We start from the raw sequence: 22,602 nt of genomic DNA, 5'->3' as shown, positions 1-22,602 counted from the left end.
TCTTAGCCTCTACACCTGTTGCCAAATTACAGATGGCTCACAGGCTGTCACCACTTCACTGCTAGATGCTCCATGAGGTCTCACTGTCCTCCTTGCACTATCCTCTGCATCACAGGCAAGCGTCTCATTTTTGTGGAGAGATCCTTTGACCCCCCCCCCCCACCCCAAATAAGTATAATGAAATCATTCAGATCTTAACACATTGCCTTGCACAGAAAAAAAAGAAAAGTCGCTCATTCTCCTGTGAATGATGAGGCTATTTATCCTCTGTTATGTCAGGTTTTGGCCTCAGCACGCCATGTTTGCAGACATATTGGCTTCGACACTGCAGTTCAAATGTTCTGAGAAAACACCAGTAAGACTGTTATATTTTATTACAGTAGACATATATCAGGAGTCACAGCGAGCCCAGATGGTGATGATGTCTTTATTTTTTTGACACAGGGACACTCATCTCAGTGGCAATAAAACAGGGAGAACCACCATGTTTGTCCATAGCCTTTATTGGAAATTCTTTACATGTGAATCCTCTGAACCTGCCCAAACCCAGCTTTAGAGACTATAAATATATATATAAAAAAGGAAGTGTAAAACAATTTTTGCGGTTCCTCCAAGTATAAAGAAAGCATTTACAGTCAGGTCTCATTTTGAGGAGGAGGGCAGTTATCTTTTGCATGTTTGTGAAAATGTCAAAACAATTTTAATTATGTCAGGATCAGAGCCGAATTTAAAACAATAAAGAAAGAGGAGTAAAAACAATCAGTGGCCAAATGAAATCAGGGCGAGAACAGCACTAGTAAAACACAGGCAAACAGCACAGTACAGACAGAAGGCGAAAACCAACCCACTGCCTTAACAGTACACACAAATATATATATCTGTATATATATGCGTGTGTGTGTGTGTGTGTGTGTATTCTTTCGTCAGGTGTTACAGCAGTCCTGCTAGCTGCACTCTGAATAAAACACTTGACTGGGACGTAAGCATTTAAAGTGCAGGAGAAGAGCGCCACCTTGTGACTGAACTGGTATAACCCTTCAATTGCCTCTGCTGCTATATCCCATTTGAACATTTTTAACTGAATAACAGGACCATATGAAAAAGTACAATTTCTGCTGCACCTATATAAAATACTAAAACTGCGTTGAATGAGAGAGGACTGCTTACACCTCGTAATTCATCGGATGTGTGTTAAGATCCACAAGTTTACAATACTAAACAAAATGTGCAAAAAATATCAAATGTTTCCCCAAAAAATGCCCATTTTTCCTAACAAACATAAGCGTTGTTTAACAAATGCAAATATTTTCAATAAAACATGGTCCTGCAGCTGCTGGCATAATATGTGCACTTTACACAGGAGGAGTGCAAACTTGACAGATCATTTTGAGGTACCGGTTTTTATGTTTTTTAAGTGGCAGGGCACCACAGAGGAGGAAAAGGCTGGTCAGCTCTGAAAAGCCAAGAGGGAGACTCCAGAGTCAGGTCCCTGAAAACATCTTGGCACCAAAAGCTGAGATGTGTTTTGTCTTTTTTTTTATTTTATTTTTTTAAAATCAGTAAAGAGATGGGACTACACAAGTGATATGGATCCTCTACCCAGGCTTTAGACACATTTGGGCTGTGGGAGGAAAAAAAACAAAACAAACTATAACTAGTAATATTCTATCTATAGACTTTTACAGGTGACAGGCAGCCATGAGCATGGTTGTTAAGCAAAGGAAATCCTAGAAGCTTTTTTGATATGTGGACATTTTTTTTCCTGTTTCACAGGTGTGTGCGTGTGTGGGACGAACATCTGACAGCTAGATTTACTCGCCCTGAAACACAGCAGTAAAGTGAAGGCTCCACTACGTGTGTCCAGAGTGACGACAGACCTCTAATTACACTGTACTTGTGTTTGGAGAGAGCAAATGTCTAAAAATAAAAAAAAAACATCAAAAAGCAGCTCACAGGACAACATTTAAGTCAAATACACATGTGTGTGTGTGTGTATGAAGTTGTCACTTTGGAACTGAATTTTAAATTCAGAGTCTTAAGAGCTCCAATATTTCAAATGTCTCACTGTTGTCGGTTGAAAAACACATCACCAATATTAAACATGTTACAAATATAAATCAGTTTTCTTCTGTTTGTTTTTCAAAATATGAACATAAATTTGTTAAACACAAAAAAATCCTTCTGAGGATTAAGTCCCGCTGGTTGTGTTGAGAGGAGGAGAAGAGGAGGAGGAGAGAGATGGTGGTTTTTTCTCCCCAGAGGAGCGGGTCTGAAAATGTTTAAAGCAAATTGAGGAGACAACAAATCAGCACCCTGGACCTCATGAGCGTTTCAGTCTCTTGGAATGTCGCTGCTGGCTAGGCCGTTCCTCGTCACTGCTCGCCCCACCTGCCTCGCTCCGGCCCCCACGCTTATGAGTTCTGCGTGTGTCCCGCTCGCCATCACTATCCTGCTCCCTGTAATCCTTCCTTCCTGAGGTGGTAGCTGTCCGCTTACTTCTCCTTCTGCCATCATCTTCCTCTTCTTCTTCACTCTCACTCTCATCCTTCCGGCCCTGTCCATTTCTGGTTTTCTTGCCATTTACTTTACCATTTTGCATTTTCTTCTTCGGCTCCTCCTCTTCCTCATCATCTTCTTCTTCTTCTTCTTCTTCCTCCTCCTCCTCCTCCTCTTCTTCCTCAGAAGTTACAGATGCCTGGCTGACACGCTTGCGTGAGCGCCGGCGGAGGTAGCTGAGACCAGGCAGCAGCTTCTGGAGCAGCTCGGTGAACGTCTGCTCCGTCTTGACCATGCAGGACAGCACAGTGCTGCCCGGCTGATTGTATTCCTCTGCATTGGAGAAGACCAGTTTAATGTCTTCCAGGAAATCCTGGGCATGGCGGTATGAGCCCTGGCTGAACTTTCCCTGCATCGTCTGGAAATCCATGGGCTGGGAGATGATGTCCAGGTAGTCCTCTGCCTCATCTGGGGAAACAGGCTCCCTAAAACGTGACAAAGGATGATGAACTGGGATGACTTAGGACCATGATTACATCATCATCAAACCCCTCAGTATAGCACCAAGGTTAGAACATCTCATTTAGGACTCCAAAGTGCAAATACTTTAATAACATAATGTAACTGAAGTCATTCCTTTTTCGGGAGGTGCACAGAAGTCTTCCTCCCTTGCTTGGACTAGCTGAAAACTAGCAAAACTCCAACCATGACGCACAACTCACACTGGCAGAATGAGGTGATTTTTCCCTTTCAATAAAGACAAACTTTGGTGAGATGTCACAAGTCAGCTGTGTTTTTTGCTACACTGCATTTCCAAACAGAGTGTGTCTGTGTGTGTTGCCCACCTGAAAGGCCAGCTGTATCTGAATTTCATCAGTTTCTTGAGGATTTCCTCACACCTTTCCAGCTCCAGCGCCTGTCTGCGTGATCCCGTATGGGAACTTATTCGCACCTGCAAAAAAAAAAAAAAATAAATAAATAAATAAATAAATAAATAAAAAAAAAATCACACAACACAAACAATAAATAACGGATATATTCTATGCTGTCAGTGGAAGTGTTGATCAAAGTTGCCTGTAGTTTTCTCTCATGTTTGATGTTTTTTTGAGTGTCCATGTGGTTCCTTACCAGCTCGTCAATGTCTGCATGGCTGCTGACGCCTGTCCGTTGTTTGCTGCTCTGACTGCTAGAAGAGGTTGTCTTCTTAGATTTACTTTTTGAACTTTTCTGCCGTGATGAAGACTGCTTATTTTTCTTCCTTGGTCTCACTGTGAAACAAAGCAATAAAGATGACAATAAGAACAAAAAAGTAGAACTGGGTATATATGTTCTGAATCCTGATATGAAAGTTTAAATACGAGCCCAATAAATTTTCTGTTGACATTGTCAGATGGCTCAAACTAATCTCAGCCTACTTTACTGTCAGAGCCTCATGCTGGAGTTCTTCTGTACATGCCCTTTTGAACTATTAGGCTCTGATGCTCTAAACTTCTTAATTGTTGTCCTTGAAATTCAGGCTTGAACTGACAGAGGGGATCATCCTGCCACATACTCCGAGTGAAGCCACAGTCTGACATTCAAAGCTTCAAAGCACTGTCCAGACCTGAGCTGTGCTATATGACAACACACAGACAATAGAGACAGGGCTGAAATTCCTCTGTCAGCATTCCTGTCATTCCCGCTAAGATAATGCAAAAATGCATTGGGCTAGTGAGACAAGGATTACAACTTTCAGTTGCATCCTGGACCTAACTTCGTCTCACTTATACTCACAGCTGTGGCCCATGGCTTTGTAGTCATTCTCCTCCTCATCCTCTTCCTCTTCTTCAGAGTCTTCCTCTTCAGACTCCTCATCATCATCTTCTTCATCGGTGTCTTGGTTATAGTTCCTGCAATGCAGATGGCACTGGATGAATATTCCACAACATATCTATTTGATGCGTCTACCATTTCCTTTGTGTAATATGGACAATTCAGAACCAGACAAAATAAAGTAGGCAGTCACCTTGAACGGGAGCCCCGTCTGGCAACTGTGGGCTGACAGGCTGGGCACAGCCACTCTCCAGCTGGGATGCGGTACAGGGCTGGTCGCAGGCAGAACAAGTGGAAAGCCTTGTTGCACTCATCACAGAGGATAAGTTTCTCATCATCTCCTGTAGAAGGAAATTTGACATGTTCATTCAGCATTCTTACATTTTGCTCCTTCATAGCCCTGTGTTTCCTTATTTTCACTGTGTAGGTAACCAATCCTCTTATCAACACAGGTTCACCTGCTGGCCTGCAGAGCTGTTGGCTCTTTATGTAGACCTGCCTGGCACTACTACTCTGCTCTGCTCTGCGCCTGCTCTTGTTGCTGCCACCACCATGATTGGCTTTGGGCTGAGACTCCGCCAGCCTCAGCACATTTGGGTTGTATCTGAGCACTAGACAGGAAGCAACAGGGACATCTGTTTGGGTTGGACAACACTGCATTGTTTATACAGGGCTGAGAATCAATGAATTAGGTTGCATTCATAAAACAACACAGTAACCAGTGTTTGGAGTCTTTGGTAAAAGATAGCTGTACTTGGACAAACTGTCACTTCTGTGTTGGTATCCGAGGTAGTTGTGTTACCTGTGATGCATGTTTGACCTAAAGAAAGTGGAACTGTAGTAGAAAAGCACCCTAACCTTTCCTGCGACAGACTTTGCAGCGAGCGTTCTCTGCAGACATGTCCCACTTTATACAGGCATCCAACATTCCCAGCAAGACATGCACGCGGGAGAAAGTCTGGGCCTCTCGGATTGCCGTCTTCCATTTCTCTACCGCGGTGGCTACCTACAAGAAGGAAAAGTTTAATACTGCAACTAACCTATTAGATGAAGATGAAACTTAGGATTGCATCTCTGTTTTCTTACCCTAGCCTCTTCTGCCAGTCTCTTCTCCTCATCCACCTCTTCAGCCTTGCTGCTTTCTTCCCCTCCGAGCTTTTTCTTCTTTTTCTGCTTGGGAGCCATGAACCCTTGCAGAAACTTTTTGATGACGCAGGCCTGGATAGTGATGATGCATTCACCAAAGTCTTTCAAACTCTCCATGCCTTGCAACTGTAGACAGAGGAAAAAACAGGTATAAAGCAGACAGAAAAGACAACCAAACATACTGAGACATAAAAACAAGTTGTAAGTAAGTTTAAGTTGTGCCAGATGAATTAAAAGAGACTTTTAATGACTTTTCCATTGTGCCACTGTTTAAAATTCTACCAATATTGCACATAGACACATTTTACCTGTATTTATTTACCTGTTCTTCGATGTCTATGTTGTCATCCAAGTACCCAAGTCCTCCTTTCTGGAGTCGTGAGGCTACCTCCTGAATGTCACTACGTAGATATTTGAGCAGCTCTGTGTGGCCATCACAAGTCCTGAGGCCCAATTTGGACTTACGGGTCAAATGGATGGAGTGGAGGATATCCTGGAACCTGAAACAATGAATGGACAGCTTTGTGTTGAGCCAAAAAATGTATTTTATCAATAAAAGAAATCCAAACCTATTCTGAAACATGGTAACAATGTGGGTCTGGATAGTTATATGTGCATCATATTCCATAATAACACTCTACCAACCTGTTTTGTATCTTCGCCTTCAATTCACTCTCTCGGACCCCCTGAGGATGAAGACTTTCCACCAGTTCTTCCAGCTCAGCAGGATTGTCACATATAAACCTGGATTCAGAGGCAGCAGAGTTAGAAAGCAGAGAGGAGCAAGTGAAAAATCACATTAAAAGGAAGAAACTAAAGGGGGAAAAGCCAACTGAAAAAAGCTCTTACCAAAGGTTCTGTCCCTGTTTAGGAAAAGTAGTTTCAATACAAACATCTACTGCTGCTCCCTGCTGGGCTCCTTCACTAACAGCACCATCTATACTTCCATCATCCTTTTCACCACCTGCAGCATACACACAATCCAAATGACAACTGCACCATGACAAAAAAGAACACAAAAATAAAATGCAATCTTGCAGATCAAACGGCTATTAAATAAATAAAAAACCTTGTGAATCAGGAGCAGTGGCGGCCTCACTGTCCTCCTCCTCTTCTATCTCAGACTCAGCTGGTTTGTCCTCTGGAGGAGGGGTGAAGTTGTAGTCGATGGCTTCATGTACCCAGCCTTTCTCAATGTAGAGACCAGGAACCACGTCAGAGAAAAGCCAATATCTGAGTGAAAACATCACACCCATGGTTATAATTCACACAATACGAAGTAGACAATATATCAAACACTGCTATTTAATATGCTGCTGGTTGTTCCACTGCCGCCATCAGCTTTAATCTATCCAGATGGACACCGGTGTCCTGTAAGCCAACCAACCCTGTGGTGGAAATAATACTTTGACTCATGCCTATTTTATATTTGATCATCATCTGCATGCAGGACTGACCTGTTATGGTTTCTGTCAGTACCCAGAGGGGTCCTGCGCATCACAAGTCTGGCTTTGGTCATCCCCTCCTGAAAAGCCCTCTCTGCAGCAACCCTCTGCTTACGCATCCGTTCTTCTTCAGCCTCCTTCTCCATGCGCTCTACAGAAGAGTAATACAACCAATTTTGATGTGTACTGTTTCAAAACTATGAAACAATGAGAATATTTCTGGCTATGCGCTGCAAGAATGTTTACCTTTGTTCTGTCTGTCAAGCTCCTCCTTCTCCTTTTTAGCCTGCATGGCCATCAGCCGCCGGCTCTTCACTGAGCTGATCATGTCCTCTGGCTCTGGCTCTGGCTCAACCTTAACTTCTTTTTTGCCCTCCTTCTTAGCACCTTCTTTTTTCTTCTCACCTTTGACACACGAAAATTACATTGGCCACAATATAATTATGATAATATTATGCGTCTACTAAATCAGACAATATTTATGCATTAAATCTGTTCATTTAAACTACAGCTTGTACATGTAAAACTTCTTGCCTACCTTTGCTTTCCATTTCCTTTCTCTTCTTCTTCTCAGCCTTCTTGCGGTCATTGACCTCTTTAAGCATGGCCAGACGCTCCTTCCACAGCTCAGCTGACCTTTGCTGCATTGCATCAACGTGGTCTTCTACTGAGTAAGTCATGAGGATGCGGTGGCACAGTGCCACCAACAAGTTCACCTTCTCCTCCACGCTCAGCTCAAACACCTCGATTGTCTCAAGCTTCTCCAAAAATTCACTGGTCACTACATCATCGAAGCCACCCACGGTTCCTGACTCCTCTGAGCCCTGGGCGCTCTCCTCACCGTGAGCGTCACATGGTCGCAGGCACAACCGAGTCAGCTCTGATGCAGAGTGCATGGTAACAGGGATCTCAGATAAGGGCATGTCAAGCTCACTATAGCCTTCGGCCAGCTCATCCTGCAACAGTGTCTGGAGCAGCACCACCAACACACGGTTCAAATACAGGAAGCCTGACCTCTCTCCAGACAGTGCTTCCATCAGAGCTACTGCTGTGATAGGATACTGGTCATCTGGCATCAGTAGCCCTGAATAACAGTGAAGGAAGTCCACAACCATGGCCACACTCCCAAAAAGAGTGTTAGGCAACCCCTCGGGCATATCTACAAGCTTGAATGTGGGCAGGGTCTTGCCCCCTTCGATCTCTTGATCCTCGTATCTTCGTGATTGTTCACGGCGGACCAGCATCTCCTTCTCACGCCTCTCCTTGGCCTTCTCTCTCAACTTCTCTTTGAGTTCCTCGCGTCTCTTCTTCATCTCTTCTTTCCTTTCTTCTTCACTCATGGCTGCCCATCGCTTCTTTTGCTCTAGGAGCTCCCAGCGTTTCTGTACTAGCTCCTTGAGCTCCTCTGGTAGACGGCTACGATCATCTGGGGACAAGGTCTTAGCAGCTTTAGAAATGAGGGAGGAAAGGGAGTTCTTTTTGTCCTCCTTTCCTTTGTTTTCTTTATAGTAACGGAGGAGATGGAGGGCCATGGGGTGCAGTGGTTTTCCTAATTTAGGTGTCCCTAAACTAGAACTACGGGCTCTCTTCTTAGGGCTACCTGCAGGGGTGCCTTTAGCCAGTTGCAGCAAAGTCATCTGTTTCATTTTAGGTGTTTTAGGACCAGCTTTGCCATCTTTTTTAGAGGCTTTGAGAACATTGAGCTTCTTATCACCACTCTTTCCACTTTTCTTTGCATCTTTTTTGTCCCCGGACTTTTTGCCAGACTTCGGAGTTGAGAGAGCCGAGCCTTTACCTTCTCCTTTCCTAGGAGTTCCTGAGTTCTTTACCTTGAGAGGAGAACCATTCATTTTTATTTTCTGAAATACAGACATAAGAGCACATTTGATTTTAAACCTTGTATATGTGACTATTATGAGAGTTAGGCCCTGTCCACACGGAGTGCAGGCGTATCTGCCAACGTTTTGCATGGTATGGGTGTTTAGTCCACATGGCTTCAGCATTTCAGGAGCATTTTGAAAATGGGTCCTAGAGTGGATAAGTTTGAAAATGTAGGTTCAATGTGTACGCCCAATGCACAACTTGTGTACATGTGTGACAACACAGCTCCACCTCTCCCTTATCCCGCATGCGCTCACTTAGACAACAACAAACTCCTGAACTTGTCATTGCTTTTACAGCAAAGTCTTTTGCTCCTCTACTTACACAGTGAGAAGTAGGAGGACTACCCATTACGTTTTAAGATCCATGTTCTTCTGTTTACACTGCGTCAGTTTTAAGTGCATACATGTGTACTATGCCTTCTTTTTTGTTTTTTGGAATGCTTCTGTTGTAGCGTTACAGCGCCGCTCATAGGCCTGGCATATGTACTACAGCGTTTTCAGTGGTTCTGTGAGGATTCGTGTGGACGCTCGCATTTATTGAAACAATGCCGCCTTTACGGAAAATGTTTTGCAACCTAAAGCGGCTTCTCCGTGTGGATGTGGCCTTATTGAGAGTGGTGTGGATTGCAGTCTTCTCACCTGCATGTGTCCCCAGATGGTGGGACTAAGGGGCATGCCTAAAGCATCCTTCTTATTTTTCTTTTTCTTCTCTCCCTTCTCATTTCCCGAATCCTCTCCTGGAGTGTCAGGGGTCTTAGTCCTCTTACCAGGTTTACCGTCTGGAGAAGTCAGGCTCTTACGCTTTGAGGAGGGATTCTCTGCCAAAAACTTCAGACAGATTAAAAGAATGAGAGGCGAGAATAGGCAGCTTTTGGGATTTTAATCATTTAGAAAAAATACAATGAGTAAACTACCTTGTGGGGATCAAGAAGAAAGTCGCTGAATTTGCTGGGCAGGTTAAATTTTTTCACCAGTTCATCTTCAACCACCCAGGGAGCGCTCTCCCCCGTGCCCAGCCTCAGAGCGTAGTGCCTGATGAAGTAGCGCATGATCTCTTTGGTTGGAGGTCGCTCTGTTCTGAAAAGGCTGTCTGCTGGGACATCACTGATCACCTAAAGTGGAATTTTGTATTTTCAGTTCCTCAATGAACCACACACCAAGAGCTCTGGTCAAGGCTACCAGCTGTAGCTAAAAATATCTAAAAAAAAATATTTGTGCTTAAAAAAACAAACAAACCTTGTCCTCATTGATGAGCTTAACATCGTACTTGTGAGGAAGAAATTTGGGCATTGCCCATCTCTTCTTCTCTTCTTTCATGGCAGTGGGAAGTTTCCTGGGAGAACGACGTGCTCTATCACCTTAACATGATGGACAGCTTGTATTAAAATTTAAATTTTTTTAAACAAATAAAAAAAATTCTAAAGTAAAATGTTACTTGATAAGTGGAAAGAGGGAGCATAAACAAAAACTATACCATAACACACACAGTATTACTGTTATTAACTACTCACTCAGACTCTCCCGTCTGTTCTCCTCTTCTCTGGGAAGAGGCTCCTTCCTCTGGTTTTCCTGGCTTGCATTCTCTTTGTCGCTGGATGGAGAGTCGCAGGCACCCTCAAGCTTTTTCTCCCCTGGTTCACCCTCTGCATTTTCTAAGGGATGGATCTTCATCACCTTTACTCGCAAACTTTTGTCCTTTCCCACCTGGAGCAAAAACATCAGAATCAGAATGCAACTATTATGCATGTTTAGCACAACAACACTGTCATAATATTAGATAGAGGCCACACTACATTAAAAAGTGTGTGTATGATTACACATTTATTGAGCTTTGAATTTCTTCATAAAAGGCAGAATATGAGTCTAAACATGTTTCATTTCTTAAAAATAAAACACCGTTTTTAATCGCCCTCTAAATATAATAACAATAAAAATGTACCGAGTTAAAACACATCTAGAACATAACATAAAACAAACTGACCAGGAAATCACACTCTTCATCCACAGCATACTTGGTCAGGATTTCCACCCAGGCCATTTCAACCAGTTTGTCTAAAGACACTGTGTTGTGATGAACCATCTCCAGGATCGGCTTTTCAAACCATTGGTTATACTCCTCTTGTAGCCTGCATAATACAAAATCAGAAGTTGAAAAAAGTTCATATACATGGAAATTATATAGATAGTGCTTCATCGCCTGAGCAGTCACAAGGTACTGGCCAGTAGAGGGAGTAAGATGTTTTGGCTGATATAATTAGCCAGCTTAAAAACAGTATAGTCAATGATCCTGGGTAACTTCAGTGCATGGCAGCTGAGAACAGAGCTGTTGACAACACCTAGGGTCACATATAACACATATAATTTGGTTCACCTAGTTACCGGCATTTACACACTCCACTGAATGAATATGTTGGTGAAAAGAGGACTGAAAGATCATTTGAACAATTCTTCTTCACTAGGCTCTTTTGTAGATCAGGATAAAGGAACTCTCATCAGGCCATTGCAGATTCAAGGATGACTCAATCACACACCCTCTAAATAGAATGAGAGGAGGAGTCACAGATTTATCCAATCATTGCAAAGCAGTAAGCCTTGTGACCTTCACTGGGAGAAGATGGATCTTTGTCACAGCTGAATTTCTGTTGTTTAAGTGGTTAATGTGTATGTTTGCCCCAGTGCCAAAACATAAACAGTGGCTTATATAAACTTAGAAATGCGTAAGAAACATGCACCTGACTGCAAACCATAGCCAGCTAGACCTGTCCCTACGAATTCTTCATGATCTTAACAAAATGTGTACAGATCATAGACAGTAATCAGAAGACAAATCATTCTTACTTCACACACAAAACCTTTTACTCAACACTCACAGTTCAGTAACTTCTTGTTCTTCCTCCCATGCTTCTTTGTGTGTGAGCTGGCTGCTTCCAGTGCTCTTGCATGTCCAGATCCTTTCACTGTATCTCTGCAACCGTGCCTCGTACTCGCTGAACACATTTTGTCAAGGTAATGACGACATTCACATGATCAACATTCTTATAACAATCAAGACGTATGCCATTTTTTTGATGTCAGTAATAAGAAGCAAAGCCAGAAGGGACAACTAAACAAAACATATATACATATAACACATATAATCCATGGCAGGAGTTAGGAAACTGGGCATTCACAAGCTAACATGAACAGTTCTGTCTTAACAAAGCACATAGTTATATATAACAGGCAAGACAACTGGCTTCCCAAGTCAAACTTAACCAGACAATGCTAAAGGAGGGTCCAGGGTCCACACTACTCGCCCCAGGCAGGGAGAATAGACAGTTAAGAGAATATCATAGTTATGTCAGAACCTGTCGCGTCGTTCAATGAGGTACTGTGGCATAAATGCATCTTTAGCGCCGTCTCAACTGACACAACTGACTTTATAACCTCACTGACAGTTACGGACAACTGACGCTTGAAGCGTTAATACTAACTTTATATAAAAGTGGATTAAAATGTGTTACTACAACACCAGAAACAATCCATTCAAGAAAACATGCCGACATAATTCAGTAAATAGTTGTCAGTCAGCTGTTGTCTTTCTAGGTAAACTCCAAAATGCAAACGGAACCGGTAGCTAAAGCAAGCTAACTCACGGGGGCTAGCGTGCTAGCATTACCAGCTACCTCAAGCTAGTCTGTGGAAGCAGACGACGGGTTATTGTGACATAATGGGATACACAATGTTAGCATCGTGCTAGCTAACCTTGTTAGCTTCATTAGCTGACAGCGGAGGCATAAAAGATGAAAGTGAAAGATGCCTTTTAGCGTCTCTATACATGTGACTAAGCACTATGTACCATGTCAAATATACACTTTTATAAGCTCTGTCAACAAATGGCTACAACAGATGAATAGCAAGCGATGTCAACATTAGCTAGCAAGCCTGTCATCCAGTGTGTACATGCGGGAAAACACTTAATGGAGTAGAAACGTCAGGTAACGTTAAATATGCGACTTCGGCTATGTTTACAGTCCTGTGCATGTAAAACGTAAGACATCAATTTATTCAGCCAGGTATACAAAGTGAGCTCCCCAGCATACTGGCTGGCTAAATAAGTCAAGACTGAGGATCAGCATCATGTTTAAGGATACTCTTTGTTCCTGAAGGCCTCCTTGGTGTGCTCGATGATGTAGACCTCTTCTCCCGGGCCTGGTGGCTCGGCTAGCGGCTTAGCCAGTGGATACGGTTTCCGGCCCAAAAGCGGTGCCATTTCAAATCCCGAGATGGAACGAATGCCGAAGGTGAATTGTGGTCTTCTGGCAACAAACTAGTATAAGAATACACAGTAATATGCCCTTAGCATGTATCCAAACGTTGTAAAGATCAATGCCGAGCGATAGCACGTCTCACGTTACCGCCGGCAGGCCCGGCACTCAACGTGCAGCAGCTAGCTGGCTAGCTAGCAGGTTGGATTGCTATCTCGTTGCAAAACAATAACAGTGCACTTCTTGCCGCCGGCCTCATCTCATCATTCGTTGCTCTTCCAGTAGCGACGTCATGCTGGTTTAACGCAGTGTCCTTAGATGTAAAACCGGCTGTCAGACTTGTCTTTTGGGATAGTTGGTAAACTTTGAGCTCCTCCAGAGGATCACGAAGGGATGCAAACCCACACCGAACTCAAACTCGCGGCAACAACCAAAGCTCAGTTCAGCAGGAGATCTGGCGCGCTGTACACTTCCAACCAAGTCTCTGGAAATCAGACCCGTTCTCGTTTACACTGTATCAGCTGCATGTCCGCCATCTATGAACTTGTTGTTATCAGATAACAGAGCTAGCAAGTGCTACGAAAAGTAACCTGAATCAATCAAGAGGTTAATTCCTTGTCGAAATGGCGGGAGTTTCTAGTCCACCGGCACAATTCTGTACACCCTCGGAACTCCGTTTCCCCGGCAGCAAGCGGCGTCGCAGGCACATCCCGCCCTCTTCTCTCGGGTATTGGCTGCTTTGGAGAAGCGGCCTCGTTGAAATTGTCAGATTGAATTACATTGGCCGACAGAGCCGTCTGTTATCAGTGACGGACAGCCACTTTAACTATACCGCGCCCACTTCGACTATAAACTGAAGGGCTGAAGGCACATTAATGACAAGAAAATTCATACTATTTGGTAAAATGAATAAATACAAATACATATATTGGAAACCTAATATTATATTTGTTAAAAAAATAAATGCTTTCATTAATTTCTTGTTAATTATCAAAGTAATTTCTAAACCCATTGTCTGGGCTCCATTTTGAATTGATCTGATTAAACAATAGGCTGTCCTATATGTGCCTGGTTTAGTCATGGGGTGACTGAGGTACTGTAATAGTATAAATACCAATACATTGAAATGGAATGTAACTTTTATTATAGCTTAGGAAATATAGTTATAAACATGAGCAAATTATATATTAAAAAAGCTTTTATTCTTGCATATAAGCCAAACGATTATTTTTTTTCAGAAAGGGCAGGTATTTAGTTAAACATCAAACACACTTAAACATCAATCTGCACCCCCCTCCCCCCACAAAAAATGGCCAGTAAAATCTTCAAAATAAAAGAATACTGAAACATGCAAAAGTTCAACTGCATAAAAGGTAAATCAGGACCAGATGCCAGAAATGTCAACATTTACAGCATATGAATAGAAATACATACAATCTGCTACATACAAATGTTGTAATCCTCTCCATTCTTTTAAAAAAATTACTTACTGAAATGTAATGAATAATATTTGCGTAATGTTTTTTTTTTTCAAAGCTTAGCTAATCTTACCTCAACCAAAGAAAACAAAATATTCTGATAAAATGATAATAAATAAGCTATCTTAGAACAGCATTCTCCCCTGTGCAAATCTTCTTTAAAGGAGGTGCTCCTGATTCATCCAGTTCCTCCTGTAAAAACAACAATATATACAACACAATGCAGACATTTAAAATATTTTATAGTTGAAAGGTTTGTGGTCTTATACGTGTGCTTATATTTTTATAATATCAACCTGTGTGTCTGTGGTGCTTCGCCTGAGGTCCTCCTTGATGAGAGTAGGTGGCTCATCTGCCCCCTCCTGTCCTGAATGAACTGGCTCTGTAAGAACAAGGAAGCACGACAACACACTGTCGATGCAGCTTTACACGTGAATACTGACACTAGCTGCTTGGTATAAATATTATTATCACTTGTCAGAGAACTGAGGGCTTCTGTTGTGTGCTGCTGTTTTTGTAACTACATCCACATACCATCCACACTCTCCTGGCCCAGCATTGGCGGCTGAGAGTCTTCAGTCCGGATGCTGGAGGTGTGTGGAGGGCTGACCTGCTGCGAGCTGGAGGTGCTGCTGCTGTTATCCATTTTGGGCTGGTAAACATCCGACAGAAAGCTCTGGTTGCTGTTTTCATCTGAGGCAGAGTAGTCAAACGGGACATCAGGTGACAGCTCTACCTGCATGCCTTCTTCACCTCCTGCCTGTCATGTGATATTTTGCCCCCCCCCACACACACACATACACATATGTCATGTATATGTGAGATATGTCATTATGTACTCACCAGTAAAATCCAGTAAAGAGTTGGTATTTTCCAGAACCTCATCTTTCAACCCTCTAACTTCTCCACCTGTGGATTTGGTGCGATATATCTGAGGAAATAAAGGAGGAGTTGTGCATTTTGGGAGGAAGATGCAGAAAATGGCTGTTAACAGGTACATGACAGAGGCTCACCTGCTTTGTTTCTGTCACTGGCACCCACTTGAAAATACGTAAGGACGTGTCTCCCACTGTCACCCACTTCTTTTCCCTGGGGGTACAAAGGAGTTTGGTTAATTTCGGAGAAGAGTATCATCCGCTTTTATAACATTAATCTGTAACGTAATCTGTAACGTGACGCACGGTAGTCTATATAAGATCATGTCTTCCTTATCCATAGCAGGTGACAGCTAATAAAAACGTCTTATTGTCCTCACTAACAGCCCTCGTGGACAGTAAAGGAGAGTGTTTAATCATGGCGACATGTCCGCAGGTGTTTATTATTTCCCTGTTGTGTGACTAACAGGGCAGTCGTCTGAATTACGGCGCGCAGTCCGCATGTGTGGCTGGAGCCATATTGACAGCTCTCGGCGGAAAAAACTGCACTAGCCCCGCCTCTCATGTCAAACACGGCCGGTGATTGGTCAGCAGCTCCGTCGATCATCTAACTTTTCCGACTGAAGTTTGTTGAGCGACGCAGCAGATATCAGGCTGTGGTCTACTAATACATTTCCCTCCATATTGTTCCCTCACACGGATTACATACCATTTGCGCACTTTCTCGATAGCCGCCAGCACCTTTTTAATGTCGTCTTTTGCCCGACTCCGGGTCTCAGCGCGGCCTGATCGTCCCGACATCTTGATGCTGTTATGATTCATCTACAGATGCATCTGAAAACTTCAAGACCAAGCCCCAGTCCTCCGTTACAGTGCAAATCTCGCGAGATTTCAGCGATTGGATTGTTTTTCTTTTTTTTCTCTCTGTCCTTTTTTGGCTTCACCCTCTTAAAACTGAATGTACTGTTATTAGAGGTTGGACACACTTAATGTTATTATTGATATTTATTAATCAAGGTTCATTGTAATGTACTTACGTCCCTTTTTACTTATTAGTTTGATTGCCGTTGCTAGGCAATCAAACTCTTGTTATTCACCCTCTTCTTCTTTTTTATTCTTCCGTACGTTTTTTGGCGCAGCGTATCTTCAGGCATCAAACTATCAAAATGTTCATTTCACAGAGGACATTCCAGGTCAACTTCAAGTTTTTTAAAAAAAATTATAATTTTTCACCTCAGGAAATATTAAGCAATTTCAGTGTCCTTTTTAACATGGGAGTCTATGGGAGAGCCTTTCAACGAGGGTCATCTGGCAAATGTATCTCCTACAAATTTCAAGCTACAGACTCCACTTTAGTCTTAAAACGCTCACTAGTTGCTGCTCTATCAAACATGCTATTCGTTTTTGCTGCAACTTTTATATTTTCACATCACTACACCTTTAGTCTACTATTTTACGTTTTATCATCTTGCCATATTCTCACATAATTTGTACAGTGCATGTTAAGTCACTCACTCTATATGATGTAAAATGACTCCACCATGAGCAGCAACCACAGTAAAATACTGATCATGCTTATTGTATTAGTGAGGAAAAAACTACCGTATATTGTGATATTAGGCTATAGGTTTGTCACAGGGGACAGTTTTAAAGTTATATTTATCAATTTGCACTCCTGTGATTAATGACTTGTAATGGTGCAATTTTTTACTTTGTGAAATTGGTGCTTTTCTATTTGTACTTTTTCTGCACAGAAATAAATACGTCTATTTTCTTTGCTTTAGGTGTTATGTTTTTGTAATGACGGCCTTTGCACATTCCAGTGGAAGAACTGGCAGCTGTCTCGACAGCAGCAGCCCCCACGTTTGACCAGCAGAGGGAGACTTTGAGTCAAGCAGGGCAAAGATGCTTCTCCTGTACATCATCGTCTCAGAGCAAAGGTTGGCAAAGTGTGTTGCAGTTTAGATTTATGATGGGACAGGAGTATTCACTGATAGGTTAGATATCTGCTGACAGTATAGATTGGCTTTAATAGTTTACTTATCGTTACCTTGGCCTGTCACAAGGACTTCATTGCAGACTTATCATACAGAATCTGAGGGTCAGGTTTTAGTAGGGTATACTGCACCTTGAAAGAGTCCGTTTGCATCATACAAATGATCTATATTTGCATAATTTCTGATGTTATATTGTTATTACATCAGTGCCATAGAATGGCCTGTCCTACAGATGAAGTTACCTACAAGTGTAGCCCTGGCAAACCACATTGAATAGGCTGCAGAGTAATATAAATAAAACATGGAAGTGGTGCTAAATATACTGTGCTACACACTAAACTGAACGTCGTAAAATAGCAATAACACCGCTGGTGCACTGTGGTTTCTGGGCAAGGATAGAGATAAATAAATAAATAAATAAATAAATAAATAAATCTGTGAATAGTACTGATGGTGTGGGCGGAGCCTGCTGGAGCCTCAGCCAGTAGCTAACAGAACGGGGAGGAGTCGGTGACCGTTGCCAGAGAAAACATCCAAATAACAGCGACGCTGATCAGCGTGCAGCTGAAAGCTGCCGTCTTTAACTACAACTTCCTGTTTGAAACTGCGAGTAAAGGCTCTTTATTAAAGGTGGCATGTGGTGTACAGCAGTGTTGCAGAGCTTGGTAGAATATGAGCGTTGAATTAGTAAACATGAGATCTGTATTCTGTCACAGTTAATAGAAGGGTGACAACAGACAGTACTGCGTTAAGGAGCAGCATGCATCCTAACAGTTTTTCTAATGATGCTAGGTGACTGTAGATCAGCGTTAGCATTGCTAGCATAGTAGTTAAGCGGGTCTTGCTAATAAACGCAGCACTGAATAAACAGCAGACGAATGTAATATAATTGGCAGGTATTGCTGTCTAGTAATGTTTAATAAACACTGTTGTATGGAACAGATGCATCTAGGTTTCCCTTTGAGGCTTTTATTTTGAAAGTGAAAGCGGAAGTGTCCTCTTCCTGTCAGGCCTGCTCGCTTTACTGGGGCCGTTCAGACTACTGCTGCTGCTGTCACTGACTGACGGGGGTGTTGGACACAGAAACGCCAAATGCTTCAGTGAGGGAACGGGGCGACGAGTCCAGCGCAGCATGGACGGCTGCCCGCCATAGTTAGTGCAGCTTTTATATTTTAGTTTTTACGGCCCAGCCCGCCTGTTGGCTGAGAGGGATTCTTCCTTTTTCCTTTTTTTCCGCCGTTGTGTGTTTTTTTCTGTCACAGACGACAATGGATCGCGTAAAAAGCTCCATGCAGCAAGTCCCCAACGCTATCCCCAAAGTGATCCGACGGACTGGAGGGGCCAACAGCCTGGAGCTGGAGAAGGAAAACTTTGAAAGAGGGCAGGTATGGCGGGCAGGGGGGGTCAGAGTAATACAATAACATTATTCTGCAGAAAGCGTGGGATGAAGGTCCTGGCAGAGAGCCGCTTCATGTGGTGGGAGGATTAATAGTCCTGACAGTCTGTTAGTTGTCAGCTTCTAAACTAGAATGCACCATGAAACTGGAGTGAGAAAAAAACAATCACAGACGTTTTCCTGTTTTATGTATAAGGACAGTTTCTCCATCTTTAGTTACACTGTGTTATTGTTACTTTTACACATGTCTGCCTGTGATCAGCAGATACTAATGAGTCCACTGTACAACAAAAGAGCTGTTGAAATGTGGGTCAATGGCCTTTTGAATTCAGATAACTGGACTATCTGCTGTATAAACCAGACAAGAGGCAGCACTAAAGCGTCATGGAGCCGTATCATGTATGACAGGCTGTCAGTGAGCTGTCTGAGAGCTTGCTGTCAATACAGAACCAGCAATAATGAAGATTTCGGAAATGATTCCTGCATTATTTTAAGGCAGATAGGATCAAATCATTTTAATTTATACTATGGTTAAGAATGTATAATGGTCTTTAAGGAGCTTCAAGCATATGTGTGTAGGCTGCTGTTGTGCTGTGGAACTGCTGCTTCCTGCCTGGTGGTCCCTTTACCCCCCTCCCCTCTATCCCAGACCAGACACAGGGGAGGGAAGAGGGGAGAAAGTAGGTCAGATGAATCAAGGCAGCTAAACTGCCATGGCAGAGCTGCTTCGTCTCCCATCCATCCATGTTTGCTGCTAAAATCCAACACACAGCCTAAATGTGCACAGCAGGTATTTGGCAACTCTGCAGGGCCCCCCCTCCCCCCTTGTCCATCTCTTGTTCTGACCCACCTACCCAGGATGGTAGCAGCAGCAGCAGCAGCATGGATTAGAGGTGGGAAGAGACGCATGCGTAGCTCAACGTGTCCCACACCAAGCCTGGTCACTAGGTCACTGTCCAGCTCTGGAGATCACACCCTCTGGAAGTGCGTGAAGGTAGAATGCACATACACGCTGAAAGTGGAAGTCAATTTGTGTTATAAATGGAGCAAGAGGTGAATGAAGCAAGGAGCTCGATCAGCACTTTCCTGCCATTAAGGAGAGTGAAAATATTCAGACAAGATATAACAAGCCCGCGGTTAGAAATCAGTTCTGTTCAGACATGAGTAGCAGCAGCGTGACACATTCACCTGTTTTGTTCTTGTTACTAATGGTGCCAGTTTCTCCTCTGTGGCTTTTATTGCCAGGATGGCTGCTGGTGTTCCCCTCTTGTTTGGCTTGATTTTTGACTGAGGATTTAAAGCTGTGGCAGTAGGTGTAGGAATCAATGAATATTCTGTCTGCTCTACAGGGGATCAACAAGCGATAAGCTCATCTGATCTGTTGTGCTCTAAAGCTGCCTAAATCTGCTGTGTGGCTGGCTTTCACCTCCTCTGTTGAAAACACTGTCTGCATATCTGTCGGCTTGCTTTTAGACTCCCTGTCACACATGTTGTGACAGATGACATGTTTTTAAATGCAATTTGTAGCTTACTTACTTAAGCAACTTACTTCACCATTGTCTTATATTACACTGTCTTGTATTTCACATTGGTGTCCTGACACCATAAAAGTAAGCATTTGCATGAAATGCTAACAATGCTTCACTGAGCAGGAGAGCTAGCTGGTGCACTGGGTTCCCAAAAGTTTCTGGAAATTTAAGTACAATACTGGCCAAAATATAAAAATCACTTTAACATAGTTCCACAGTGTAAGCCCTGCCCTGGCTTTCAGGCCATCATTGTGTAAAATGCACATTCTGAGCCTCATCTCTGTGTTGAGTTGGGTAAACAAAATCCTCTCTGTTATAGTGTCCTGTGCCGGGTTATAAAAAGCATGAACCAGAGCAGCCAGATAGCACACAGCACTTGCTTTTAATGACATGTTTAGCCTCATAATAGCAGCTGACTCTTTAATTTAGAGTTCAAGAGAGATTTAGTCTTTGGTGGCTCTCACATGTCATTGCACATTTTGGTTTTGTGTTAAATGATATTCTCAATTGGAAAACCAGCAAGTAAATAACAAGCTGAACATGTTTTACAATCTTTATCTGCGGGCTAAAAAAAATGTCAAAGATGCCAACTCCCAGTCTCTGAGCTGTCAGAGGCCAGGAGAGGTTTTTCATTTCGAAGTGGGTGTAGGTAGTAATCTCTGGACCAGTATGAACCATAATTAGTGTTTGTGGAAAATGTCTGGGGCACCAGTTCCCTGCTTGGATATATGCAGTGTGAGCCACTGACTGACACCACATCGTATGTTTCATAATTAAAGCTTTAAAATTAGACTGCCAGCCAGCCAGCCCCCTCCCTTGGACCCCTTCTGTTGTATTTGTTCATACTGAGGGCACCCTGTGTTTTATTCCATGTGTGTTGAACTGTTGTGAATCTAGCGGACTGTAAATAATTTGTTGGTCAAGTTCACATCTATACAGCTACTGAAGTAGTAGCAGTTGGATAAACAGTTTCAAATTTGTGAACATACAAATGAAAACAATCAAGTGGTACTTGGTGGTATGTGTTGTTGTTGTTGTGCCTGAATTGTCATATTTCCCCTAGAATTTATTTCTCAATCGAAACAGTGTTAAGTGGTCACTTTAAAAAAAAATGTCTTCTTTCAAAACGCAATGCTGATAGATGATGTTTGAGCATTGTACAGAGATAGATGGCATCTGTGGCTGAGAAGAGGTCCTGGGTTTAGATAGATAAGCATGCCTACCCGAGTTTCATGTCTGGCAGAGGCCAGTTACACCTTTTCCCTCTGCAGACAAAAGCCAGATGTTACTGTGTTTTCTACTCTGTGAAAGGGGCAAGTTCAGCTTGACAGTTAGGTGGATAGAATGAGACAAAATGCAGCATCATATTTGTTACAGGCACATACACAACAAATGCATCATAAAGCAATATTAAAGTAAAGTACACTCCCAAGCAGGGTTAACAAACAATACCCTCTCAAAAAGAAAGTGCAATGAACACTGCTACGAGCACGTACGCGCCCAACTATCTGAACATTACCAGCTCGTTATATTCAGGTTTGCTGCTGTTGTGCCGTCAGCAGCTCTTCTACACTTGTGTGTGTGTGTGTGTGTGCACGTGTGTGCATGTGTGTGCACGTGTGTACATCAGATGCAGACAGAGGCAACAGCTAATGACGTTATACCAAAACGATAACGCAGGCATTTGATGAACAGGCTCCATATGAGGACTCTAGTAAACGGTGGACAGATATGATTCCCATTAACGTTTGATCATGTGTTCTAAATCACATTGAACTTTAAGAGTTACTTAAGTCTCAATGCTGTATTTATTGTTTAACCTTAGGAGGCACACTTCAGTCTGTTTAAATGACTGTTGAATAATACTTTACAGAACTACATTAGAGTCTTTTTTTTAAAATAAAACTTTCGAGTAGGCTACCTGAAGTCATTTACACAGAAACATGCAAATTAGTGTCAATGTAAAAACAAATCGTGATAAGATCGTGATTTTATCATTAAAGAAAATTTTTGCCATATCGCCCACCCCTAGTACAGACCATTTTACAAGTGCTCTCAATATCTATCTTCATATAAACATACACAATTTCAATAGTTTTGACTCATTGCTTATTGTTTTAACTGAGATAGTTTGATCATTTTGTTTATTTTACCAAATTAATGGAGGTACTAGCCTCTCACATACATGGTGACTGCAGGGTTACCCCCTTAAATAGATGTATACTTTAGGAGTCTCTCGTAAACAGCACTGCACTGAGAGGCACCCCTCTTCAGACTGCCCTACACCCCCCTTTAGTG

At 42.6% G+C, this 22,602-nt stretch overlaps 3 protein-coding genes across 7 annotated transcripts in view; 1 reads left to right on the top strand and 2 right to left on the bottom strand.

The window, feature by feature from the left end:
- Positions 1-485: 485 nt before the first annotated feature.
- On the bottom strand, positions 486-13,034 carry baz1b (bromodomain adjacent to zinc finger domain, 1B). 3 transcript variants are annotated; one of them, XM_028419147.1, is made up of 22 exons: positions 12,916-13,034; positions 11,653-11,769; positions 10,764-10,908; positions 10,294-10,486; positions 10,019-10,140; positions 9,697-9,894; positions 9,422-9,610; positions 7,438-8,758; positions 7,146-7,304; positions 6,912-7,050; positions 6,524-6,687; positions 6,304-6,418; positions 6,100-6,198; positions 5,777-5,954; positions 5,395-5,580; positions 5,167-5,314; positions 4,767-4,919; positions 4,502-4,649; positions 4,270-4,385; positions 3,625-3,764; positions 3,342-3,448; positions 486-2,981 (listed from the first exon to the last, which is right to left on the bottom strand). In XM_028419147.1, the coding sequence occupies exons 1-22, from the start codon at positions 13,032-13,034 to the stop codon at positions 2,321-2,323; spliced, it is 4,917 nt and encodes a 1,638-aa protein (XP_028274948.1). In that variant the 3' UTR covers positions 486-2,320. The 3 variants fall into 3 exon arrangements, with proteins under 3 accessions (XP_028274948.1, XP_028274949.1, XP_028274950.1); XM_028419148.1 differs by having other exon boundaries at positions 7,438-8,728; XM_028419149.1 differs by lacking the exon at positions 4,767-4,919 and having other exon boundaries at positions 2,321-2,981.
- Positions 13,035-14,209: 1,175 nt separating this feature from the next.
- Positions 14,210-16,256, bottom strand: bcl7bb (BAF chromatin remodeling complex subunit BCL7B b). 2 transcript variants are annotated; one of them, XM_028419889.1, is made up of 6 exons: positions 16,092-16,256; positions 15,521-15,596; positions 15,351-15,438; positions 15,042-15,200; positions 14,804-14,889; positions 14,210-14,699 (listed from the first exon to the last, which is right to left on the bottom strand). In XM_028419889.1, exons 1-6 carry the CDS (start codon positions 16,202-16,204, stop codon positions 14,628-14,630), a joined length of 594 nt encoding a protein of 197 aa, XP_028275690.1. In that variant the 5' UTR covers positions 16,205-16,256; the 3' UTR covers positions 14,210-14,627. The 2 variants fall into 2 exon arrangements, with proteins under 2 accessions (XP_028275690.1, XP_028275691.1); XM_028419890.1 differs by lacking the exon at positions 16,092-16,256 and adding an exon at positions 15,689-15,923.
- A 2,185-nt stretch (positions 16,257-18,441) lies between these two features.
- hip1 (huntingtin interacting protein 1) overlaps positions 18,442-22,602 on the top strand; it is a 34,725-nt gene continuing 30,564 nt past the window's right edge. For both annotated transcript variants that reach the window (XR_003671584.1, XM_028419470.1), the window contains exon 1: positions 18,442-18,764. Coding sequence is in view for 1 of the 2 variants with exons in the window: in XM_028419470.1 (XP_028275271.1) it covers positions 18,648-18,764 (117 nt within the window). In the remaining variant the exon portion in view is untranslated. The remainder of the gene's footprint in view (positions 18,765-22,602) is intronic.

This window comes from Parambassis ranga, chromosome 13 (assembly GCF_900634625.1).
Source record: "Parambassis ranga chromosome 13, fParRan2.1, whole genome shotgun sequence".
In the NCBI taxonomy this organism is placed as follows: Eukaryota; Metazoa; Chordata; class Actinopteri; family Ambassidae; genus Parambassis; species Parambassis ranga.
Note: the sequence above shows the minus strand (reverse complement) of the source record. Positions and strands in the feature narration are given on the sequence as shown.

Excerpts from the sequence above, each read along its gene's own strand:
- bcl7bb (XM_028419889.1), bottom strand. The coding sequence starts at position 16,204 with ATGAATCATAACAGCATCAAGATGTCGGGACGATCAGGCCGCGCTGAG. Across the intron at positions 15,201-15,350 it reads CTCTTTACTGGATTTTACTG|ATGAAAACAGCAACCAGAGC; the intron begins GTGAGTACATAA and ends ACTCTGCCTCAG. Across the intron at positions 14,890-15,041 it reads GGGCCAGGAGAGTGTGGATG|AGCCAGTTCATTCAGGACAG; the intron begins GTATGTGGATGT and ends TTGTTCTTACAG.
- baz1b (XM_028419147.1), bottom strand. The coding sequence starts at position 13,034 with ATGGCACCGCTTTTGGGCCGGAAACCGTATCCACTGGCTAAGCCGCTA. Across the intron at positions 9,895-10,018 it reads AGCTCATCAATGAGGACAAG|GTGATCAGTGATGTCCCAGC; the intron begins GTTTGTTTGTTT and ends ATTCCACTTTAG. Across the intron at positions 3,449-3,624 it reads ATGCAGACATTGACGAGCTG|GTGCGAATAAGTTCCCATAC; the intron begins GTAAGGAACCAC and ends TTTTTTTTGCAG.